Source organism: Cucurbita pepo, chromosome 11, assembly GCF_057944985.1.
Source record: "Cucurbita pepo subsp. pepo isolate OVF chromosome 11, ASM5794498v1, whole genome shotgun sequence".
Taxonomy (NCBI): Eukaryota; Viridiplantae; Streptophyta; class Magnoliopsida; order Cucurbitales; family Cucurbitaceae; genus Cucurbita; species Cucurbita pepo.
This window is the reverse complement of record NC_141808.1, coordinates 16963758-16983710: the sequence shown is the minus strand read 5'-3', so window position 1 is coordinate 16983710 and position 19953 is coordinate 16963758. Positions and strand designations below refer to the sequence as shown.

The 19953-nt window shown below is 34.5% G+C and overlaps 3 protein-coding genes across 3 annotated transcripts; 2 read left to right on the top strand and 1 right to left on the bottom strand.

Annotated features, from left to right (window-relative positions):
- Positions 1 to 813: 813 nt before the first annotated feature.
- Positions 814 to 4383, bottom strand: LOC111806014 (sugar transport protein 14). The gene is made up of 3 exons (XM_023691333.2): positions 4211 to 4383; positions 2180 to 3132; positions 814 to 1381 (listed from the first exon to the last, which is right to left on the bottom strand). The coding sequence occupies exons 1-3, from the start codon at positions 4350 to 4352 to the stop codon at positions 920 to 922; spliced, it is 1557 nt and encodes a 518-aa protein (XP_023547101.2). The 5' UTR covers positions 4353 to 4383; the 3' UTR covers positions 814 to 919.
- A 1553-nt stretch (positions 4384 to 5936) lies between these two features.
- On the top strand, positions 5937 to 10723 carry LOC111805368 (ninja-family protein mc410). The gene is made up of 3 exons (XM_023690425.2): positions 5937 to 6097; positions 7762 to 8851; positions 9445 to 10723. The coding sequence occupies exons 2-3, from the start codon at positions 7870 to 7872 to the stop codon at positions 9939 to 9941; spliced, it is 1479 nt and encodes a 492-aa protein (XP_023546193.1). The 5' UTR covers positions 5937 to 6097; positions 7762 to 7869; the 3' UTR covers positions 9942 to 10723.
- Positions 10724 to 11348: 625 nt separating this feature from the next.
- LOC111805221 (putative lactoylglutathione lyase, chloroplastic) lies at positions 11349 to 18975 on the top strand. Its single transcript, XM_023690168.2, has 9 exons — positions 11349 to 11594; positions 12669 to 12873; positions 13012 to 13136; positions 13329 to 13393; positions 14028 to 14240; positions 14385 to 14432; positions 15068 to 15175; positions 15852 to 15992; positions 18790 to 18975. Exons 1-9 carry the CDS (start codon positions 11453 to 11455, stop codon positions 18829 to 18831), a joined length of 1089 nt encoding a protein of 362 aa, XP_023545936.2. The 5' UTR covers positions 11349 to 11452; the 3' UTR covers positions 18832 to 18975.
- Positions 18976 to 19953: the final 978 nt, after the last annotated feature.

Genomic DNA, 19953 nt, shown 5'->3' with positions numbered 1-19953 from the left:
GTAAAAAATATCCATAAACTTTAATATCTTTAAATTTTCAAAAAAATTCTAAAATCACTTTCAAACTAAAAAAAAAAATCTAAAAAATAAAACTTTCAATTTTTTTAAAAATACCATTTATTTTAGAAATACCAATTCCTGGGTTCGAAGAAGCAATGGCACTCAATCCTCGATTTGTTTTTTAAAATATCTTTTACACATTTCTATGAAGAAACAGATTCGTCCATACTATCGGTAGAGTTTGTAAGACCGCGACGAACGAATGGAAAAATGTCATATCAATGAAAAATTCTAGTAATATTTTTACCTTACTAGATTAGGCCAAACCTTGTTTGAATTCTTGATGCGGAAAAAAATGGCTCGGAGATGGGATGACCTATTACATGCTAGAGTTTATCAAAAAGGAAGAAGTTCCTTTTTTTAAGATTCAAATAAAAAAAAAACCAATTATCCATTCCCTAATTCAAGATAAAGTATCTTCCTTCTTCCCGTAACTCAGAATGAGTTTCCTAATTCAATACCCAATCAGTGAATCATTCTCACGAGACATGAATTATATCAAAATCATTCTCACGAGCCATGAACTATATCAAAATCATTCTCACGAGTCGATCCATTCAAAAGTTTTATTAATACTAACTTTTTTTAAAAAAATAAAATATATCTTTAATTAATAAATAAATATATATATATATATATATATATATATGTAAAATTTTATGGATTTTTTTTTTTAAATCACGGTGATATTTTTGAATTTTTTTTCAAAAATTAAAAAGTATTAATAAACTAAAGTACCAAAATTTATAAACTAAGTTTATAATTTATATAATATAAATATTAGGCTACAAACACTTAATCAAACACTTAGGATGACTAAACAACAATAAAATGAAGTTAAAAAAGCTGGCATGTCGTGCTAAACATCAAGCTTAGCATCTGCAGGCTTTTCCTTGACGGGCGGCTCACCTTCTTCCCTAACAATCGTCTTCCAGAACGGATGATTTTCCCAAAGAAGATAAACCTCTTCGATCGGAACTTGCTTGGTTTCCGGCAACAGAAAGTAGATGAAGCAAGTCATTAGGAATATCAAAGCCGCAAACAGAATGAAAATCCCGTACTGGAGATGGCACATCGCCGCCAGAAAGCACTGAGCGATCACTGCCGTGAAGAACATGTTGACGCACACCACTATGCTTTGCCCGGCGGACCTCGTCTCCAACGGAAACAGCTCGCTCGGAACCAACCATCCCAATGGACCCCACGACCTTCCGTACGCCAAAACGAACAGCCAAATCGCGAACACAAGGAACACGCTTACGCCTCTCGACAGCTCCTTGTCTTGTCCGAAGTTTAATTTCAGTGTTATCGCCACCGCAATCTGTCCAATTTAACGAATTTATAATTTCCTTTTTTTTTTTTTTTTTTTAAATCATAATTGTTTCAATTTTTTAATTTTCTAGAAATTAAATAAAATAAACTTGAAAAATTAAGGAAATAAGTGATGGAAATTGATTTTTTTTAATTTATAATTTAAAAAATTCGTAATTTTCTGTGAAATTTAACAAATTTACAAACTTATAATTTTCTATTTTTTTAAAATTATCATTGTTTCCTTTATAAAAACATTTTTTTTTAATTTTTGAAAAATAAGTGTAGAAAATGAATGAAAAACAAATAGTTAAATTCTAAAATAAATATTTTAAATTTTTTAGAAAACTTGAAAAATTAAGGAAATACGTTTTTGATGGAAATTGATTTTTTAAATTAATAATTTTGTGCAATTTAACAAAATTGACAAATTTAACAAATTAATTTATAATTTTCTATTTAAAAAAAAATATAATTGTTTCCCTTCTAAAAACAATTTTCTTTTTTAATTTTCAGAATTTAGTTTGATTTTTGAAAAATAAAGTATTTTTTGTGCAATTTAACAAATTAATTTATAATTTTCTCTCTTTTAAAAAATTTATAATTGTTTCCCATATAAAAAAAATTTCATAATTTAGTTTGATTTTTAAAAAATAGAGTAGAAAATGAATGAAAAACAAATAGTTAAATTCTAAAATAAATATTTTAAATTTTCTAGAAAACTTAAAAATTAGTAAATAATTTTTTTATGGAAATTAATTTTTAGTTTATAATAATAATTATTATTGAGGAGTATTGGGAATAATACCATGCAGAAGAACATTTCACATCCGGCTTCAAGGAAGAATTTCCGCCTCCCAAATTTATCCACAAGGAACATCGAAATCAACGCCGCAATAACCAGAGCTCCGCTCGTGAAGGCGGACGAATACAGAGACGCCGCCGATCCAAACCCTAAGCTCTGCAAAATCACCGGAGCGTAAAACAGAATCGAATTGTTTCCGGTAAGTTGCTGAAACGCTGGAATTCCGAGCGCTCCGATGATCAATTGTGGCCGATTCTTTCGGCGGAGCAAATTCCTGAACGGATGCTTCACAGCCCTAGCAGCATTGCTCGCATCGACCAGATCTGAAAATTCCGCTTCGACATTCGTAGTTCCTCGAATCTTCTCAAGAACTCTTCTCGCTTCCTCTAATTTTTCTTGTTCCACAAGGCTATTAGGCGTTTCCGGAAGAAATAAACCGCCGATGAACATTACCGATGCTGGAAGCATCGCTAATCCGAGAGATAATCGCCATCCCCATGGATGAATCTGCTCTGTTCCGTAATTGATGAAATTTGCGATCAGAATCCCTAAGCAAGTCGTCAATTGGAACAATTGGTTCACCTGGCCTCTGATTTTGGCCGGAGCGATCTCGGAAAGGTATAGTGGAACTGCTTGATTGCCGAATCCGATTCCGATTCCGAGGAAGATTCGGCCGATTATCAGCATTGGAATGTTGATTGCGACGGCGTTGATTAGGCCGCCGAGGAAGAAGGAGACGGATCCGACGAGGATGCTTGCGCGTCGTCCTCGCTTTCTGGTGAGGTGAGAGGCGAAGAAGGTGGAGAGGAGACCGGCGAAGTAGAGAGAGGAAGTGAAGAGAGTGAGGATTTGATCGTCGTATTTGCAGTAATCTGTTTCTTTGATGTGAAGTTGTTTGCGACGGTACACTTTTGGGAAGAACTCCTTTAGAAAATCGTCCATGGAAGTTACTCCGCCTGAAATCCGCCATTGATATATCACTCACTCACAGCATTAAATTTAGGGAAAAAAAGTATAGATATGAAAAAATAAGAATTCTACCAATGGATACAGATAGTAAGAATGTTAATATTCTGTTTCCACTCACACGTTCTTGTGAGGTTACCCGACACCCAATTGGATGATGTTCTGTTTCCTTGTGAGGTTACTCGACACCCAATTGGATGATGTTTTGTTATCACTCACGCGTTCGTACGAGGTTACCCGACACCTAATTGGATGATGTTTTGTTATCACTCACACGTTCGTACAAGGTTACCCGACACCCAATTGGATGATGTTTTGTTATCACTCACACGTTCGTACGAGGTTACCCGACACCCAATTGGATGATGTTTTGTTATCACTCGCATGTTCGTACCAGGTTACCCGACACCCGATTGGATGATGTTTTGTTATCACTCGCACGTTCGTACGAGGTTACCCGACACCCGATTGTCTTATATCACTCACACGTTCGTACAAGGTTACCCGACACCTAATTGTCTTAAAATGTTTTGTTATCACTCACACGTTCGTACGAGGTCACCCAACACCTAATTGTCTTAAGATGTTCTATTATCACTCACTCGTTTTCATGAGGTTACCCGACGCCCAATTGGATAATGTTTTGTTATCACTCACATGTTCTTACGAGATTAGCCAACACCTGATTGTCATAAGATGTTCTATTCTCATTCACACGTTCTTGTGAGGTTACCCGACACCCAATTGTCTTAGGATGTTCTATTCTCATTCATACATTCTTACGAGGTTAGCAACACTTGATTGTCCTAGGATGTTTTGTTATCACTCCCACATTCTTACAAGGTTAGCCAACACCTGATTGTCCTAGAATGTTCTATTCTCACTCACACGTTCTTACAACGTCACCCCAACACATGTCTAATGAAAATCATTAGAAAATCACCCAAATCACAACTCAATTCAATGACGATAATTTTGAAATTCTCAGGATTGAATAGTAACTTTAGATTCTCGTTCTCATTCAGTATAGTTTCCGTTTATTCGAGGTAAATAAAAGAAGTAGATCACCTGAAACACCAAGATCATAGCCAAAGAGAGAGCCTCCAAGGGCAGCAACAATGCATGCATTGAAGAAATACCACGTGAACTTATACTCATAAAGATGAGCTCTTTTCAATGGCCCTGCATCTGTAAATCCTCCTCCTGCCATTTATATTTTTCCTTTTTTTCTTTTTTCTTTTTTTTTTCACTGCCAAAAATCCAACAAAAATAAAAAATAAAAAATAAAAAAAATAAATATTGAAACGGAAAAATTATAATAAGATCTTAAATTAAAAAAAATAATAATAATAAGAGGAGACGACGGTGCAAACAGTACCGGAATTTCAATTCAAACGGAAATTATTGCCGGCGCCGTCGGGTTATCGCCGCCGTGGAATGGAGAATTAGAGAGAGAAGTGAAGTGGGTTTGGGGGTAAAGTAAAGGAAAAGTGAATATTTATAAGAGCGTTTCCTAATCTCTCTCAACTTCCCTAATCTCTCTCTCTCTCTAACTATATCTATAATTACAAATTTAGTTTCTTACACTAAAACAAATAATTTTTAAATATTTTAGTTTCTTACTTAAATATAAAATTTTAGTTAAAAACAAATAATTTTTAAATTTTTTTAATTGATTTTTGATATTTTAAATATTTTTTAAAATTCATGGATCAAATAATAAATTTTTGGGATTAAAATATAATTTAATTTAATAAAAAATTTATTTTCTCTCTACTTTTTGTGGTCTTAAATTATTTGAATGAGTCTTAAATTTTAATTTTGTAGTAATAAATGATTTAAAATTTAATTTTATGTCGATAAATTAGAAGTTTATCTTATTAAATATAAAATATAATTTTAATTTTATGTTTAATAATAAATTTGTTGATCTCGAAGAAAATTAAAGATTTTTTTTTTATTATTAATGAAAAGATGCCAGATGACTCATATTTTAGCTAACCGTGCAATAGATTTGTAACAAGTAGTCGATGTACTTTTCTATTCACGAAAAGACGCCAGAATATCACGACTCATATTTTAGCTAACCGTGTAATGGATTTACATCAAACGAAATTTAGATTTTAGTCGATTCACTTTCATTTCCACGAGAGACGCCATAATACCACGACTCACATTTTAGCTAACCGTTCAATGAGTTTAGAGCAAACGAACCTTAGATTTTAGCTGATACACTTTCATATTTACAAAGAGACGCCATAATACCACGACCCATATTTTAGCTAACCGTGAAGCACATGAGAACAACTTCTCGTGTAATTCTTTGAGTTGGTTTTATTTCTCTATGGTTAAAAAATAAATATTTTAATACATTTAGTTATATTTATGTCGGAAAATAAGTAATTAATGGAGCGTTAATGTTAAAAGAATATATTGCTAAAAAAACTATATTTATTTGATTGGAGTTGTATTGATATTTTAGACCAATTGTTCTATTTAATTTTTTTAATATTTATAATTACTGAATAAAATTATTAAAATTCCGTTGATACGAGAGGATTTTTATTAAGTTTCACGTTTTTTAATAATGAAATTATAATTACATCTAGGGAAGAAATTGAATTTCTAATTTAATAAATTTTAAATATATTTACAACTCTGAAAAGCATTCAATTTTTGTATACAACATATTGAATTATATAATAAATAAATAAATAAAATTTATTTATTTATTTATTTATTTAAAATAAATATAACAGTCCCCAAAATTATTTTATTGTCACGTGCTGAAAAGGGGCCGAATGGAGCCAGAAAAAAGGGGGAAAGATGGAAAGAGAGAGAGAGAGAGAGAGAGGGAGAAAAAGGATGAAACATTTCTCGCAGATTGCCGAAAATTTCCATGGGTGCTTCTCTGAACAAGACGCCATGGCTCAAGCCTTAGGGTTTCCATTTCAGGTTATTCTATGCTCTCCTTTTTTTTCTCTTATGTGTTGGATTATAGGGTGAACTTTTGTGGTAGATGCCTCTGGTTTCGCGTATAGAATCTTATTTATCATCTTCAAGGATATCGAGTATTTTCGGAATTTGTTTTGATTTAGTCGTGGTGAGGTCAGTGATTTAAACTAGGATCGTGTTGAGGTTAGTGATTTAAACTAGGATCGTGTTGCGATAAAGTTGAATTCTGTTTTAGTTGTTGCTTTGGATTTTAAAGTTTTTCATCCTTGTAGCTTCCCCCTAGTGATATCGAATTTTGATGTATTTTATTAAAATTCTGATTCGTCTTGCATATATTGGTTAGGGGAAATTAAGCGATGTTATTACAAAAGAAACTGCATCAAATTGATGCTTTCATTGTGCAAATAGATGTAGGAATCTTTAGATTTATGAAAGATAGCTGGGGAAATCCTTACATTATACTCATGACGTACCTCACACCAATTTTGAGGAGAATTTGCCCACCCGAAGGTCTGATTCGGTAGACGATAAGAATTTAAAGTTACTAAGTTTTCAATATGGGGCTCGAGCTCAAACCTCGAAGGATATCTCCAAACACCATAAAATTTTACCACGAGGATGCTATTCGGATATTGGAATCTTTGTGATGAAGCATTTGTGTTGGAAGTTTTATTTGTTTTCTTCCCTGCGTCTCAGACTAACAGGTTTGATATTAACTAAAACTAACACGAAGATATTTCGAATTGTCCTCTGTATTTGCAATAGTTTATCTTTCCAGACATTGAACTGAAGGCATGGCATGCCTTTTCTCTCGCAATATAATAGATTATCATTGCTTTTTTTTTTTTTTTTGTGTGTGTGTGTGTGTGTGTGTGTGTGTGTGTGTGTGTGTGTGTGTGTGTGTGTGTGTGTGTGTGTGTGTTTGTTTCAATGCTTATGTATGGTCGATTTCTCCGTCCAATATAGAAACGTGAATTATTGTTGCTTATTTCAGCAGATTTCTTAAAGTTTCTGTTATTGGTACTCATGGGGTTTATAATTTATTGTGGGAAATTATGTCAATAATAAAAGATTCCATTTTCTGGAGTGTTAGACTTTGACTTCGCATTGCATGATGGGAAACATGCAATATTTGTTATGAAATATAAGTTCGGTTTAACTCTCAGAATGGAGTTTATTTTTAAAATTATAAAGTATGAGATCCCACATCGGTTGTAGAAGGGAACGAAGCATTGTTTTATAAGGGTGTGGAAACCTCTCCATAGCAGACGCGTTATAAAATCATGAGGCTGAAGGCGATACGTAACGGGCCAAAGCGGACAATATCTGCTAGCGGTAGGCTTGGGCTGTTACATAAAAACACACCGAGTTTAGAAGAAACATATCGTTTGTGCCCCCCCAACAAAAGTGCTTGTATGGAAATGCTTTAATGATTTCACCTAAAATCATCATTTGCAGAATTCATCTGAAGCTCACTCGAATATTATGATACTGTCGTATTGTCTAAAAGTATACAGGAACTTTATAATTAAAAGCTTGTTAGTTGGAATGTCTTCCAATTACAATAGTTTTCTGTTCTTCTTTTCCGTTGACTCTCTGTTCTTATTCATTACTGAGGCAGATTTGAATCTCATTAATTTAGTTGTTGCTGCTATACATTGCAGGTTCTCTGAGGGTTATAGATCTATTAGTGTCTAGAGAGCAATTTTTGTACAGAAACCAGAACAGAGAGTGTTTGTCGTACCGACGTCAATGAACTTATAGTTTAAAAAATGGAGAATGAGGATGGGCTTGAGCTTAGCTTGGGTCTGTCCCTGGGTGGAACTTCTGTCAAGTCTCAAGGTAAAATCACTAGCTCCTCAGGTGCAAACATTGAAGAAAGCGATAGAGGCAATAAATTGGTTGATGATTATAAGAATTTTCTTCATGGAGATAATCAGAGGCAAGAATCAGACACTGGATCTTTCCAAAGTAATTCAATTCCATCTAAAGATAATTTCTTTAGTGACCTGTCCAAGGTCAGTGTGGATGGCGACTCTTCGATCGATTTGAAGAGGAAAGGAACCTGGATTGATAGTAATTACGCTGAAGCGGAGGACGAAAATCTGCCGGAGATCGGCAATAAGCGGAAGTTACTGTTAATGGAAATGAACAGTCAAAAGAAGCAGGAAAGGGAATCTCATCACGTTGATTTACATGAAAAAGGAAGGGCATCATACATTTCCTCTACTGAAGACGGTTCGACTGCTGAAAAAGGCGATGTTGTCGAGTCTAGAGCTGAAGGTTCAACATCAAGACTAGCATCGAAATATGATGATGGCGGCTTCAAACAATGTATAGGAGATTCTAGTTTGCCTAAGGCTTCAAAGGATATCTCTGTATTTTCTGATTCAAGTGCTGTCGACTTAAGTAGGCAGAAAAGGTTTAACAGTTCATCAGTTGGAGTTTCAAACTCTGTCCAAGCCATGAATATGCATAATAATGTGCCTTTTCCTTTATCGGTCAAGGACACTAACACTCTTGGTGCATCCAGCACTTCTGGTCACTTGCAACTTGGAATGCAGCATGTGCTACCTTCTGTAAATGGTGACCGATCAGGGGCCGAACACGTAAACCCTCGAAACTTGCCTCTTATGTCTGGCATTTCACCGATTCAGATTTCAGCAATGAACAAAGATAAATCACGGGGTTTGGTTTCTCATCCTCAAATGATCCATCATCCCTACGGTGGTGCTGGTGCATCATCTAGCTCAGGTAGACATGATTTCGGACCAAATTAACTCAGTTTTGTTTGGATGTTATGATTTCAACCGATCTTATGAATAAATGGATTTTTGGTTATGCCCATAAGGGCTACTACCCGAACAAAAGATTTTCATTGACAACATTTTTTATGAGATCCAGCATCGGTTGGAGAGGGGAACGAAACATTCCCTATAAGGGTGTGGAAACCTTTCCCTAGCAGATGCGTTTTAAAACCGTGAGGCTGATGACGATACGTAACAGGCCAAAGTGGACAATATCTACTAGCGGTGGACTTTGGCTGTTACAAATGATATTAGGGACACTGGACGATGTGCCAGCGAGGACACTGGGCCCTCAAGGGGGTGGATTGTGAGATCTCACGTCGGTTGGAGAGAGGAACAAAGCATTTCTTATAAATGTGTGGAAACCTGTCCCTAGCAGACGTGTTTTGAAACCGTGAGATTGACGACAATACGTAACGGGCCAAATTGGACAATATCTGCTAGCGTTGGGCTTGGGCTTGGGCTTTCGCTGTTACATTTCTTTCCTTAAATTGTTTGTTGAAATGATTACTTATGCAGTCTATGTGTTTGTATGCACAGCTGCTGCGCAAGTAATTGGACCGTTTTCATCCGAGGGTTTGTTATACGGCGGGAGGGCAACGGAGCATACCAAAGGCGATAGCAAACAGCCTGCCATGGAAGAGGGATCATCTTCTCGAGCAGAACACGCAAAAGGAAGCAGCCCAAACATTAATGCAAAAGACGTATTAGAAATGTCGAAAGCAGCAGGCGTCTCCCTTGATTTTCCAGCTATTAAGCCAGGTATTGCTGCAGATATTGAATTTGGGGGATGTGGTTCATATCCAAACCTTCCTTGGGTTTCTACCACTGGTCCAGGCCCTGCAGGTAAGACAATCTCTGGTGTAACATATAGATACACTGCCAACCAAATAAAGATTGTTTGTGCTTGCCATGGTACTCACATGTCTCCCGAAGAGTTCATTCGACATGCCAGTAACGAGAATTTTAGTGCACAGAACGACAACGGTCCCGCAACGATTCCAAATAAAAACTCTGCTGCCTCGGCACAAAGCTGATTCGATAGCATCTGCGTTATTTATGACTTTACTTGAACAGGATCTGTTCTATATGTTTTCGTTATTTGGTTCGAACGAAAATGTCGGGTCTCAGAAGTGGCTGGTAGACATGGTTTTTTGCAGGCACCTGTTTGTTGTTTGTTTCCTCCTATGATATGGTAAGAGTTCATTCGACATGCCAGTAACGAGAATGTTAGTGCACAGAACGACAACGGTCCCGCAACGTTTCCGAATAAAAACTCTGCTGCCTCGGCACAAAGCTGATTCGATACCATCTGCGTTATTTACGACTTTACTTGAACAGGATCTGTTCTATATGTTTTCGTTATTTGCTTAGAACGAAAATGTCGGGGTCGCAGAAGTGGCTGGTAGACATGGTTTTTTGCAGGCACCTGTTTGTTGTTTGTTTCCTCCTATGATATGGTAAGAGTTCATTCGACATGCCAGTAACGAGAATGTTAGTGCACAGAACGACAACGGTCCCGCAACGTTTCCGAATAAAAACTCTGCTGCCTCGGCACAAAGCTGATTCGATACCATCTGCGTTATTTACGACTTTACTTGAACAGGATCTGTTCTATATGTTTTCGTTATTTGCTTAGAACGAAAATGTCGGGGTCGCAGAAGTGGCTGGTAGACATGGTTTTTTGCAGGCACCTGTTTGTTGTTTGTTTCCTCCTATGATATATGGTAAGCTGATAGTGTTCCTAAGTATGTCTGATGTATTATAAGCTTCATCGCTATATAGTCGTATCGAATTAATTTTCATAATGTTCTTTTTACTGTCGATTTAGATCTAGAATTCAGTAAAAATATGTTCAAATAAGTTTATTTATTTCTTTAATTAAATATTTTTCAATGATTTAGGTTTTTTTTTTCCACAATTATGTGATTAATTTATTCTCATTATTTATCTCGAAAAACTTCAATAATATCTTAACTTTCTTAAAAAAAAATTCTTTAAAAAATTTAAAAATATGTTTGCGGTAGACATTAAAAAATACCGTTAAATTTTCAAAATTAATAGTAATATATTAAAATTTTAGAAAAAAAAGTTTGAAAATTATTTAAGTTGGAACTTTAAAGGATATTTAAAAAAAAAAAAAAGTGTTAGTGCTAATTTTTTTATAATTATTTTAAAAAAAGTGTTTAGTTGCTTAATTTTAATTTTTGTATCTATTTCATATCTAAATTTTGGCAATTAAAAATTTAATAATAAAAAGTTTAAAATTTGATTTAAAATAAAATTTAAATATATATTTAATAGATGAAATAGTTTCTTATTATTTTTTTTTAAAACAAAATTAAAATTTTAGATATTTTAAAGAATTTTGAGATGAGAATTCATAATTTTTATTTTTTTCCTTTAAATAGATTATATAATTTAATTGATTACGATTCTCGGTTCACATCGCATGACATCGGTTATTGGCTCGCTGGGTTACAGCCGCGCAGATAGAATAACGCGGGCACAACAACTGAGAGAGAGAGAGAGAGAGCGTGTGTGAAGAATGGTGAGGATAACTCCAATGGCGTCCTTCTCCGTACGCCCTTCCTTATCGGCGTCTAGGTTCACCGGATTTTCTCGCTCTGGTCTGTCTATAGCCTCATTCAACACTACTCGCAGGATCGCTTTGTTGCACCTTGGCAGTGGTATGAATTTATCTGTTTATCTTTCTCACACTATTTACGATTTTCGTCCGCGTTCGTTTTTTATCCTTACTTCGTCGATTAGCACAATGTTTTGTCAATTTTCCATCTCGATGACGTCTCCGAGATCTTTTTGAATTTTTTGGTGGATATGCTTGCTTGGAGAGTACTTTTGTTCTACTCTTGGCGATGCCGTTTCAGTTGAAATAGTAGGTTGTTTCTTCTGTACTTTTTCTTGGTGGAGTATGTTTTCTGTAGCCCGCTGGCTTAAGAAGTAATTGATTGTTGTTGTGAATTGAACTTGGATGACGGTTCGTGATTGTGACGATTTTAATTTCATATTTGTGGTTTCATCTGTGGATTTACAGATTCGCTTTGAGAAATCGTGTGTAGAATGTTTAATGTGAACGCACTTATTCTTGAATTTTATTTCTGTTTTTTCAAATGCCTTGAAGTTTTGAGATGGATTTCTCTCCATCAATCTATGTTTATTCGTTCATGAATATTCTTAATCTGTCAAGTAGGGCTCGTCCGTAAGAACAATGTCAATGACATGAATTTCCTTGTAATTTTATTTACATTTTTTTTTTCATCTGTGGAATTACTGAGTCGTGTTGTAAGTGAGCCGGTGTGATGATTAAATTGTCTGCGAAAGTCGAAGGGAATAATCTGTTCCTTGTTATTAATATTTTTCAAGTGGCCTAGATATTTGGATACAATTATCGCTATACTTGTCCGGCATTTATCTGTTTTTGGTTGTTATCATCTGTTATAACCAGTGCTTTGGAATGAGAATATTGATAATGGCTTATTTTTAGCAAATTTTCCTCTCCCCTCCCTCCCCAAAGGATCTTGAGAGGGGATTTGTATCTGCTCCTTATACCTCAGCACTAGTTCTTTCATTCTCATATTCTATGATAATTATTATGCCTTCTTTCTTCATGTTGCTTTTGCCATAAACGTCTGGTGGAAGTTTAGTCCTCAACTCCAACTACAGATTCTATTAGTGAGTGAAAAAAAGAATTTATTATTGATAACTGATATTAGGCAACTGCATGAACATAAATTATTTTGCAGCTATTCCACAATCGCAATACGTAGGTCTGAAAGCTTCTGAGATGTTAAGGGGAGAAGGCAGCAACCTCGGGATGACTGTAGCTGGAAATGCAGCCCAAGCAAGCACTGGTGCTTCCTCCGAAAATCTCTTAGACTGGGTGAAAGAGGACAAGAGAAGATTGCTACATGTTGTGTATCGTGTTGGAGATTTAGACAAAACCATAAAGTATGTTTGTTTGGGACATAATAGATATATTTTTCCAATTTCTTGCCAGACTAAGATAAAATCAGGAATTCCTAATAAATAAGAGGGTTATAATCGAAAAGGTTCAAAGACAAAGAAATTTAATTGTTGGTTCCGCAGATTCTATACAGAGTGCCTTGGAATGAAGCTCCTTCGAAAACGTGACATTCCCGAGGAGAAATACACAAATGCCTTCCTTGGGTTTGGTCCAGAGGATTCCCACTTTGTGATCGAACTCACTTACAGTAAGATATGAGCTATTTGATTCTATTTGTCTACTAACGTCATTGCAGAATTTTTAGATTTCTTCTGGAATTTTCTGAACATGTATCATTTAATAGGCATTTTCCTTCCACGATATATGGGATGGTGCCATTTCTGACATAATCATGCTCTCCAAGTATGTCTAATTACTTTCCCTCTGGTTTTTGTTCCAGATTATGGAGTCGACAAATATGATATTGGCAGTGGGTTTGGCCATTTTGGTATTGCGGTTGAAGATGTAAGATCCTCTGTTTGGAATCTGCATACATAGTTATCCTAAGTTGCAAACCAAAATTTTTGGTATCGCATATGCATGTGCAATCTATTATAATAAAAAGCTTAGTTACAATTTAAATGCACAAGCCAAAACACAAGCTTATTGTTATTTAATTGTTGTTTCAAAGTCATTAGCATAAAAGATATTATCCAGATTTAATGGAAAATGAATTCTCTGATAGTATAATAAGTGTCATACCTATGAATTATCTAACTAATCCGATGTTTAAACTCTTCACTTGCAAATAATAAGCTATGTGTTAGTTCGCATGAACCTTATCTTTGATTTCTTAGTAAATATTCTAACAAAACATTGGAATGTTTTTTTTTTTTTTTAAATCTTTCACAAGTTTGTATTGAGAAATGAAACTCTCCACTTTTCGTGTTTTCTCATGTATGTACACTCCGGATGTCCCTTATGGCTTAGTTTTTCCTTTTCTTTTCCTTCACTCCTCTTTTCTCACATGTTACCATCATGTCAGTTTTTACTCTTTTGGCCACATATGTGTTTCAACTGCGCCACTATTTAGTCAAAAAGGATATTAAGGTTCCATTATTTCTCATAAAAAGTGGTTTCCCTTTCTCTTCCCTGATAGGTTTATAAGACCGTAGAACTCATAAAAACTAAGGGTGGAAAAGTGACCCGAGAAGCTGGCCCTGTGAAAGGTGGCCGTACCGTTATTGCTTTTGTTGAAGATCCGGATGGTTATAAATTTGAACTTATAGAAAGGGGACCTACTCCTGAACCCTTATGTCAAGTAATGCTTCGTGTGGGCGATCTTGATCGCTCAATAGAGTTCTATAAGAAGGTAAGGCTGTGTAGTTGGGATTCTTTCAGGTGTAGTTGACAGTCTTTGTTGACTTCATTTTTTTTTCTCTCTTCTTTAACTTCTCTGAATATCAATGATGTGAATAATCTATACTGTTGGGCTTTCTTTGTGTTTTCCATATAGGCTTATGGAATGGAGCTTCTACGCAAACGTGATAATCCCGATTACAAGGTAGAAATCTTATAATCGATACGTAGATTAGAAGTATACACTTGAAGTTCTATTCATACATGATGCCGTCATTATATTTAGATTACGAAAATTCCCACTAAGTTGAATATTTTCTTTCTGAAGAAGAATTCAAACTTACAGAAGCGAGTGGAGAAGTGTAAATGACGTATTTTAAATGTATATATTATAGGAGTTTAGTCTGTGGATGGATCTGTAGAGTCTTCTAGGAGTTTATTGCACAGAATTGGCCATTTTTCTAACACGACTTTAACTTCTCTATAATACTTCCCTCATACTGAGATCCATCTCTTATGTGAACCTACATGCCTTTGACTATCTCAATATGGTTGGTTTTCTCGTGGTTTTCAGAACATACACATAAGATTTGAGCAGCTCTCAGCTGATATGGCTGTGAGCAAGTACGGTTCTGAATTCTGATATATTTTTAGGGCAAACACATTGCATGTCTTTTGTTGGACGGAATTTTACTTGATCCTTTTTCTTTCCTTGTATAGCTGATATGTCTGTTTCTACTACAGCTGTGGACTGATAACATGTTCCATTCTATGTCATATTTGGTTTGTTTCATGTGCGTTCGTTAACTTAATGATGTGATGTTATGGCTGGTCTTATAGTATACTATAGCAATGATGGGTTATGGTCCCGAAGATAAAAATGCTGTTCTGGAGTTGACATACAACTATGGTGTCACTGATTATGAAAAAGGAAATGCTTATGCTCAGGTACTATATTTTTTCAGTTTTCACCAAATCGTTTTTCTTGTTGAATCTACTGGGGAAATTCATTCTGGTTCGGAAACTTGAATAGTAATTATATTTTAAAATTGTTCTTAAATTCTTAATCACTTCTATTGTGATTTCATGAAATAAATAAATGAGATATTTCTGATCTTATAAGCTCATACTTGAATCGTAATTAAAATTTTAAAATTGTTCTTAAATTCTTAATTACTCACTGTCATTGTCATTTCATGAAATCAATAAATGAGATATTTCTGATCTTATAAGCTCATACTTGAATAGTAATTAAAATTTTAAAAATGTTCTTAAATTCTTAGTTACTTGCTGTCATTGTGATTTCATGAAATCAATAAACGAGATATTTCTGATCTTATAAGTTCCTACTTGAACAGTAATTATATTTTCAAATTGTTCTTAAATTCTCAATTACTCATTGTCATAGTGATTTCATGAAATCAATGAATGTGATATTTCTGATCTTATAAGCTTCTTGAATAGTAATTATATTCACTTATTTCATGAAATCATAATGAGATATTTGTGATCTTTAAGCTAGTTGAATAGTAATTATATTTTAAAATTGTTCTTAAATGAGATGTTTATGATCTTATAAGCTTGGAACAAACTAGGACTGATGTGTTTCTTTCTCTGTGAAAAGATTGCTATCGGTACAGATGATGTGTACAAAACTGCAGAAGCAGTGAAACTTAGTGGGGGAAAGGTCACCCGTGAACCTGGACCGTTGCCTGGGATTAACACCAAGATTACCGCTTGCTTGGATCCCGATGGTTGGAAGTCGGTAAGCTTCTACAGATTATTCACTTTACATGCTTTGACTGGCTTATCTTTTACGCAATGTTTTCTTTTTCTTTTTCATCTGATTTGTGCGAGTAAACCAACTAAGAGTAGAATTAAGAAGTAACAACTAAATTCGTTGATAGATGATCAGCTATAAGATAAACCTAACGGTTTAGATAAACCAAATAACAAACGGACCTCCAACCCAAATCGAACTCAAACTGGATTACGAAGTAAAAAACTCTAGCAAACTCATCTAGAAAAAAAAAAAAGGATTGCTGCAAATGTGTCCAGGAAGAGCACACCATGGATCTACGTTGTTCTCTGCTATAAGATTAGACGCTCATTGGTAACATGAGGAAAGCATGACTTAAGTTGTTCTCTGCTATAAGATTAGACGCTCATTGGTAACATGAGGAAAGCATGACTTAACTAGTTAAAACATATTGTTTTTAGCTAGGAGGTCAAAGGTTTGAATCAGGAGAGGTTGAACTTTTAAAAAATATACTATACTGGACACCCATTATAAACCCAAGTCTTGAATGGAAGCTGACCAATAAATGTCTGCTGTAATATCAAAGAAAATGAAAATAATTGATATATCCTTCAGCTTTAAACATAAGCTGCACGCACTAGGATTCGAACTTTGAAATCAACCCTTCTTTTGGAACCATAGTCTCAATTCTTGCAGTAACTTCATAAGATCACATGATTTAGGAAAAGAATCGTGAGCTGTGATCACGTTCAAATCATTTTTATTAGAAAGGTCGAAGATTCTTGGAGAAGTGTATTGCATAATAAATAGTTGATTATTCTCACCCACTTATCCTTCCAAGTTCAGATAGGAACTGGTTAATCAACACTTGGATACACACCTCCTCTATCCCGACCTACTCCATTTATACCCACTTCCTTTTGACAAACTAGAACTACTCGGTTAAAATGTAACATACTCCTCTTGCTATGCCACCCCCAAAACACAACGCAACTTGTTTTTTCTTTTTTTATTAACAGAGCCCAACAATGCCGATTAATATTTTTATCCATAATCTTTTTTCCAAATATAATTTCTTGGTCAAATTAAAATAAAATTTAAGGATTGTGTCTGATAGGTCTATATGTTGTGTCTAATAAAACTATGAATTTAGAAATTCTCGAGCAAATTGGAAACCTATTAAATGTCACCTATTAAATGTCGAGAACCCCGACACGCCAAAATTAGCCACCCAAAATCCCAGAGAGAATCTCAACAGGAAAAATTAGCCACCCAAAAGTTTATAGAGAACCACCCAAAATCCCAGAGAGAATCTCAACAGGAAAAATTAGCCACCCAAAAGTTTATAGAGAACCCCGACACGCCAAAATGAAATTTCTTAAATGTCGAACTGAAATGAACAAACAAAACCAAACCAGCCATTGTTTTTCTATTTTCCCAGTTTCATAACTTGTTAGACCAAAGCGACGAACAAGTAAATGATTCAGTACCAACTGATGGTTCAACTAGTTTTATTGATTTCCTCGATTTTAGCTTGTGCTTTCAATTTAGGCATCATCTTTAATGCGATATATGGAAAACCCTCACGCCACCTCAAGCACGTGCTTGACCGTGCTTGACTGGTGGTCTAGGTATCAATAAGATATTATGACCGTAATTGATGGAATTTTATTTATAGTCATCTTATCTACAAAATGTGATTTTAGTCCAGGAACGATTGATCATAATCTGTGGTTCCGATGCCTTGCATTATTCTTTCTGGACTAATTTTCAAGTTTGTTTACTTTTTTTTAGAAAGTGTTTAATATGTTCCTAAACATCAATTCTTAACCTGTGACATTTTCTAGAACTTGTGTCTAAAAAGATTAGTGTGCCCTAATAACTGTTTAGTTTTTTTAAAAAAATCTAATATTTTAAGACTTGTTGGAACGAAATTAAAAGTTTTGGAGATATTTAGACAAAAACCAAGTTGAAGTTGTAATTTAATGAAAAGAAAATTTAGGGAAGAAAAAGTGTTAAGAAGAATAGAAATTTTAAATAGTAGTTGAGTAAAATTTTAAGGGAAGTCTGAAAATAGCTGTGGTAGAATTTAGAGAAAATTTTGAATAGCTAATCGGGAGGGAAGATATTTTCAAAAGGGTGAAAATTTTAGGGAGCTAATTCAAATATTAGGGACAAAAGTTAAAGAGAAAGGAGTCCTTAGAAAGAGAAATTTAAAAAATAAAAATAGAGTAAATGTTAGAAAATATGTAATGGACATGGATTATATTTGACAAATTGAAGAAATTATTTAATTTAATAAAAATGTCCTGCATGATAATTTTTTTTTGGAGGTAATTAGCAATTTTATTTCAGAGATTTCATAGATTGAATATCTTAAATAGTACCTCGAAGAAATCTAGAAGAAAAATAGGGATAAATTTAGATAGAGAAGCTGTCGGGAGAATTACAAGTTCAGTATCTCATAACTTTTAAGTAGCATTTAAACTATGAAGGAAATTACAATTTTTAATTGATTTTCATATTTTCAATTTTTTGTCATAAGGGGTCTGAAAATTTTAAAACCTCAAATAAAAAAATTATAAAGAAAAAAATGGGAAAAAAATAAAAGATGTAGAAAAATGTTAAGAAAAAGGGTCAATAGATGTTTTGTTATTAAATTATTTGTTTGTTTTTCCTTATTTTAATTTCTTGAATTTTATTTTATTTTTTGAAAAAAAAAATACGCTTATCAAAAACAAAATATTGATGGCTGCAATTAATTGAAATCAACTGAAATTTACCTCCTTCCTTTGTTCGGCAGGTTTTTGTAGACAACGTTGATTTCCTGAAGGAGTTGGAATGAGTCTTCGTCTTTTGGCGGATTTCCATATTTTACCATTTTCCACGAAACCATTTGTACATCACATTCGGCACCAACAAATACAATGTTCATTCCATTGCTGCTGATTCCCTTTCTTTCTATAATATTTCCATATTTTGAGGATTATATTTTCCCAACTTCCACATCCCCCATCACGTAAAAAGACCATTTTGCCCCTGAGCAACAATATACATCCAATCTCCTTCAGGGCAATATAGGAAAAGACCATTGAATAACTTTTATTCCCAAACAATAGAAGAGCGGCCTCGTAGCAAAATTCTCCAATTCACAAGAAATTTTACCTGAACCCAGAAACATGATATAGATAGAGTACCAATGAAACTGTATTTGCAGTTCTTGATGGAAGCATAGTTACTGCACTAGCTGACCTGATTATCATCAATAAAATTCACTTATAGCTCTCACTTCTGGAGGGAGGAGGTAAGATGGTCCAGAAAATCTTCATAGCATTCGAAATATCCGAAATCCTAACTAATAATCCATATAACCCTCAACCGTGAACAATAATATAATTAAATAAAACAGACAGCCCAGTTGGATTCTAACCTCATCATCAGATGTTAGCAACGTCCGAGAGATTCTTTTATCTTTATAATGCCTAAAAAGGATGAGTCCTAAGTAGTCACTTTTAGATTGGAGAGCCACAAGCCAAATCCATGAGATAATAAAAAAAAAACTAAGCAAACACGTAAATTTCGATAGCATAGATGATCACTTTCTCATCAGTCATAGAGATGCCGAAATAGACGGTTCAGATAATTACCGCGCAGCAGATCTCCAGGGCTGTTAAGCCAAATATTTCGCGAACAATTTGTCCAAACCTGTTATTCAATAGCTCTCCCTTAATCTTCATATTGCAAATCTGAAGGGAAAATTTCCTCCAAATCATACCTATAAACTGATAATAGAGGAAGTTATTCAAAATATTTCTAAATATTATCAAACATCTATTCAAATCAAGCACAAGTGCATGTTAAGAAGCCTCTGTGGGACATAATTCAGATATAACTCTTGGAAGATGAAAATAGATTTAGCTACAGGAAGAGTGTTACTCAGTGAAATACCAGCTCCAGAGAATGCGCT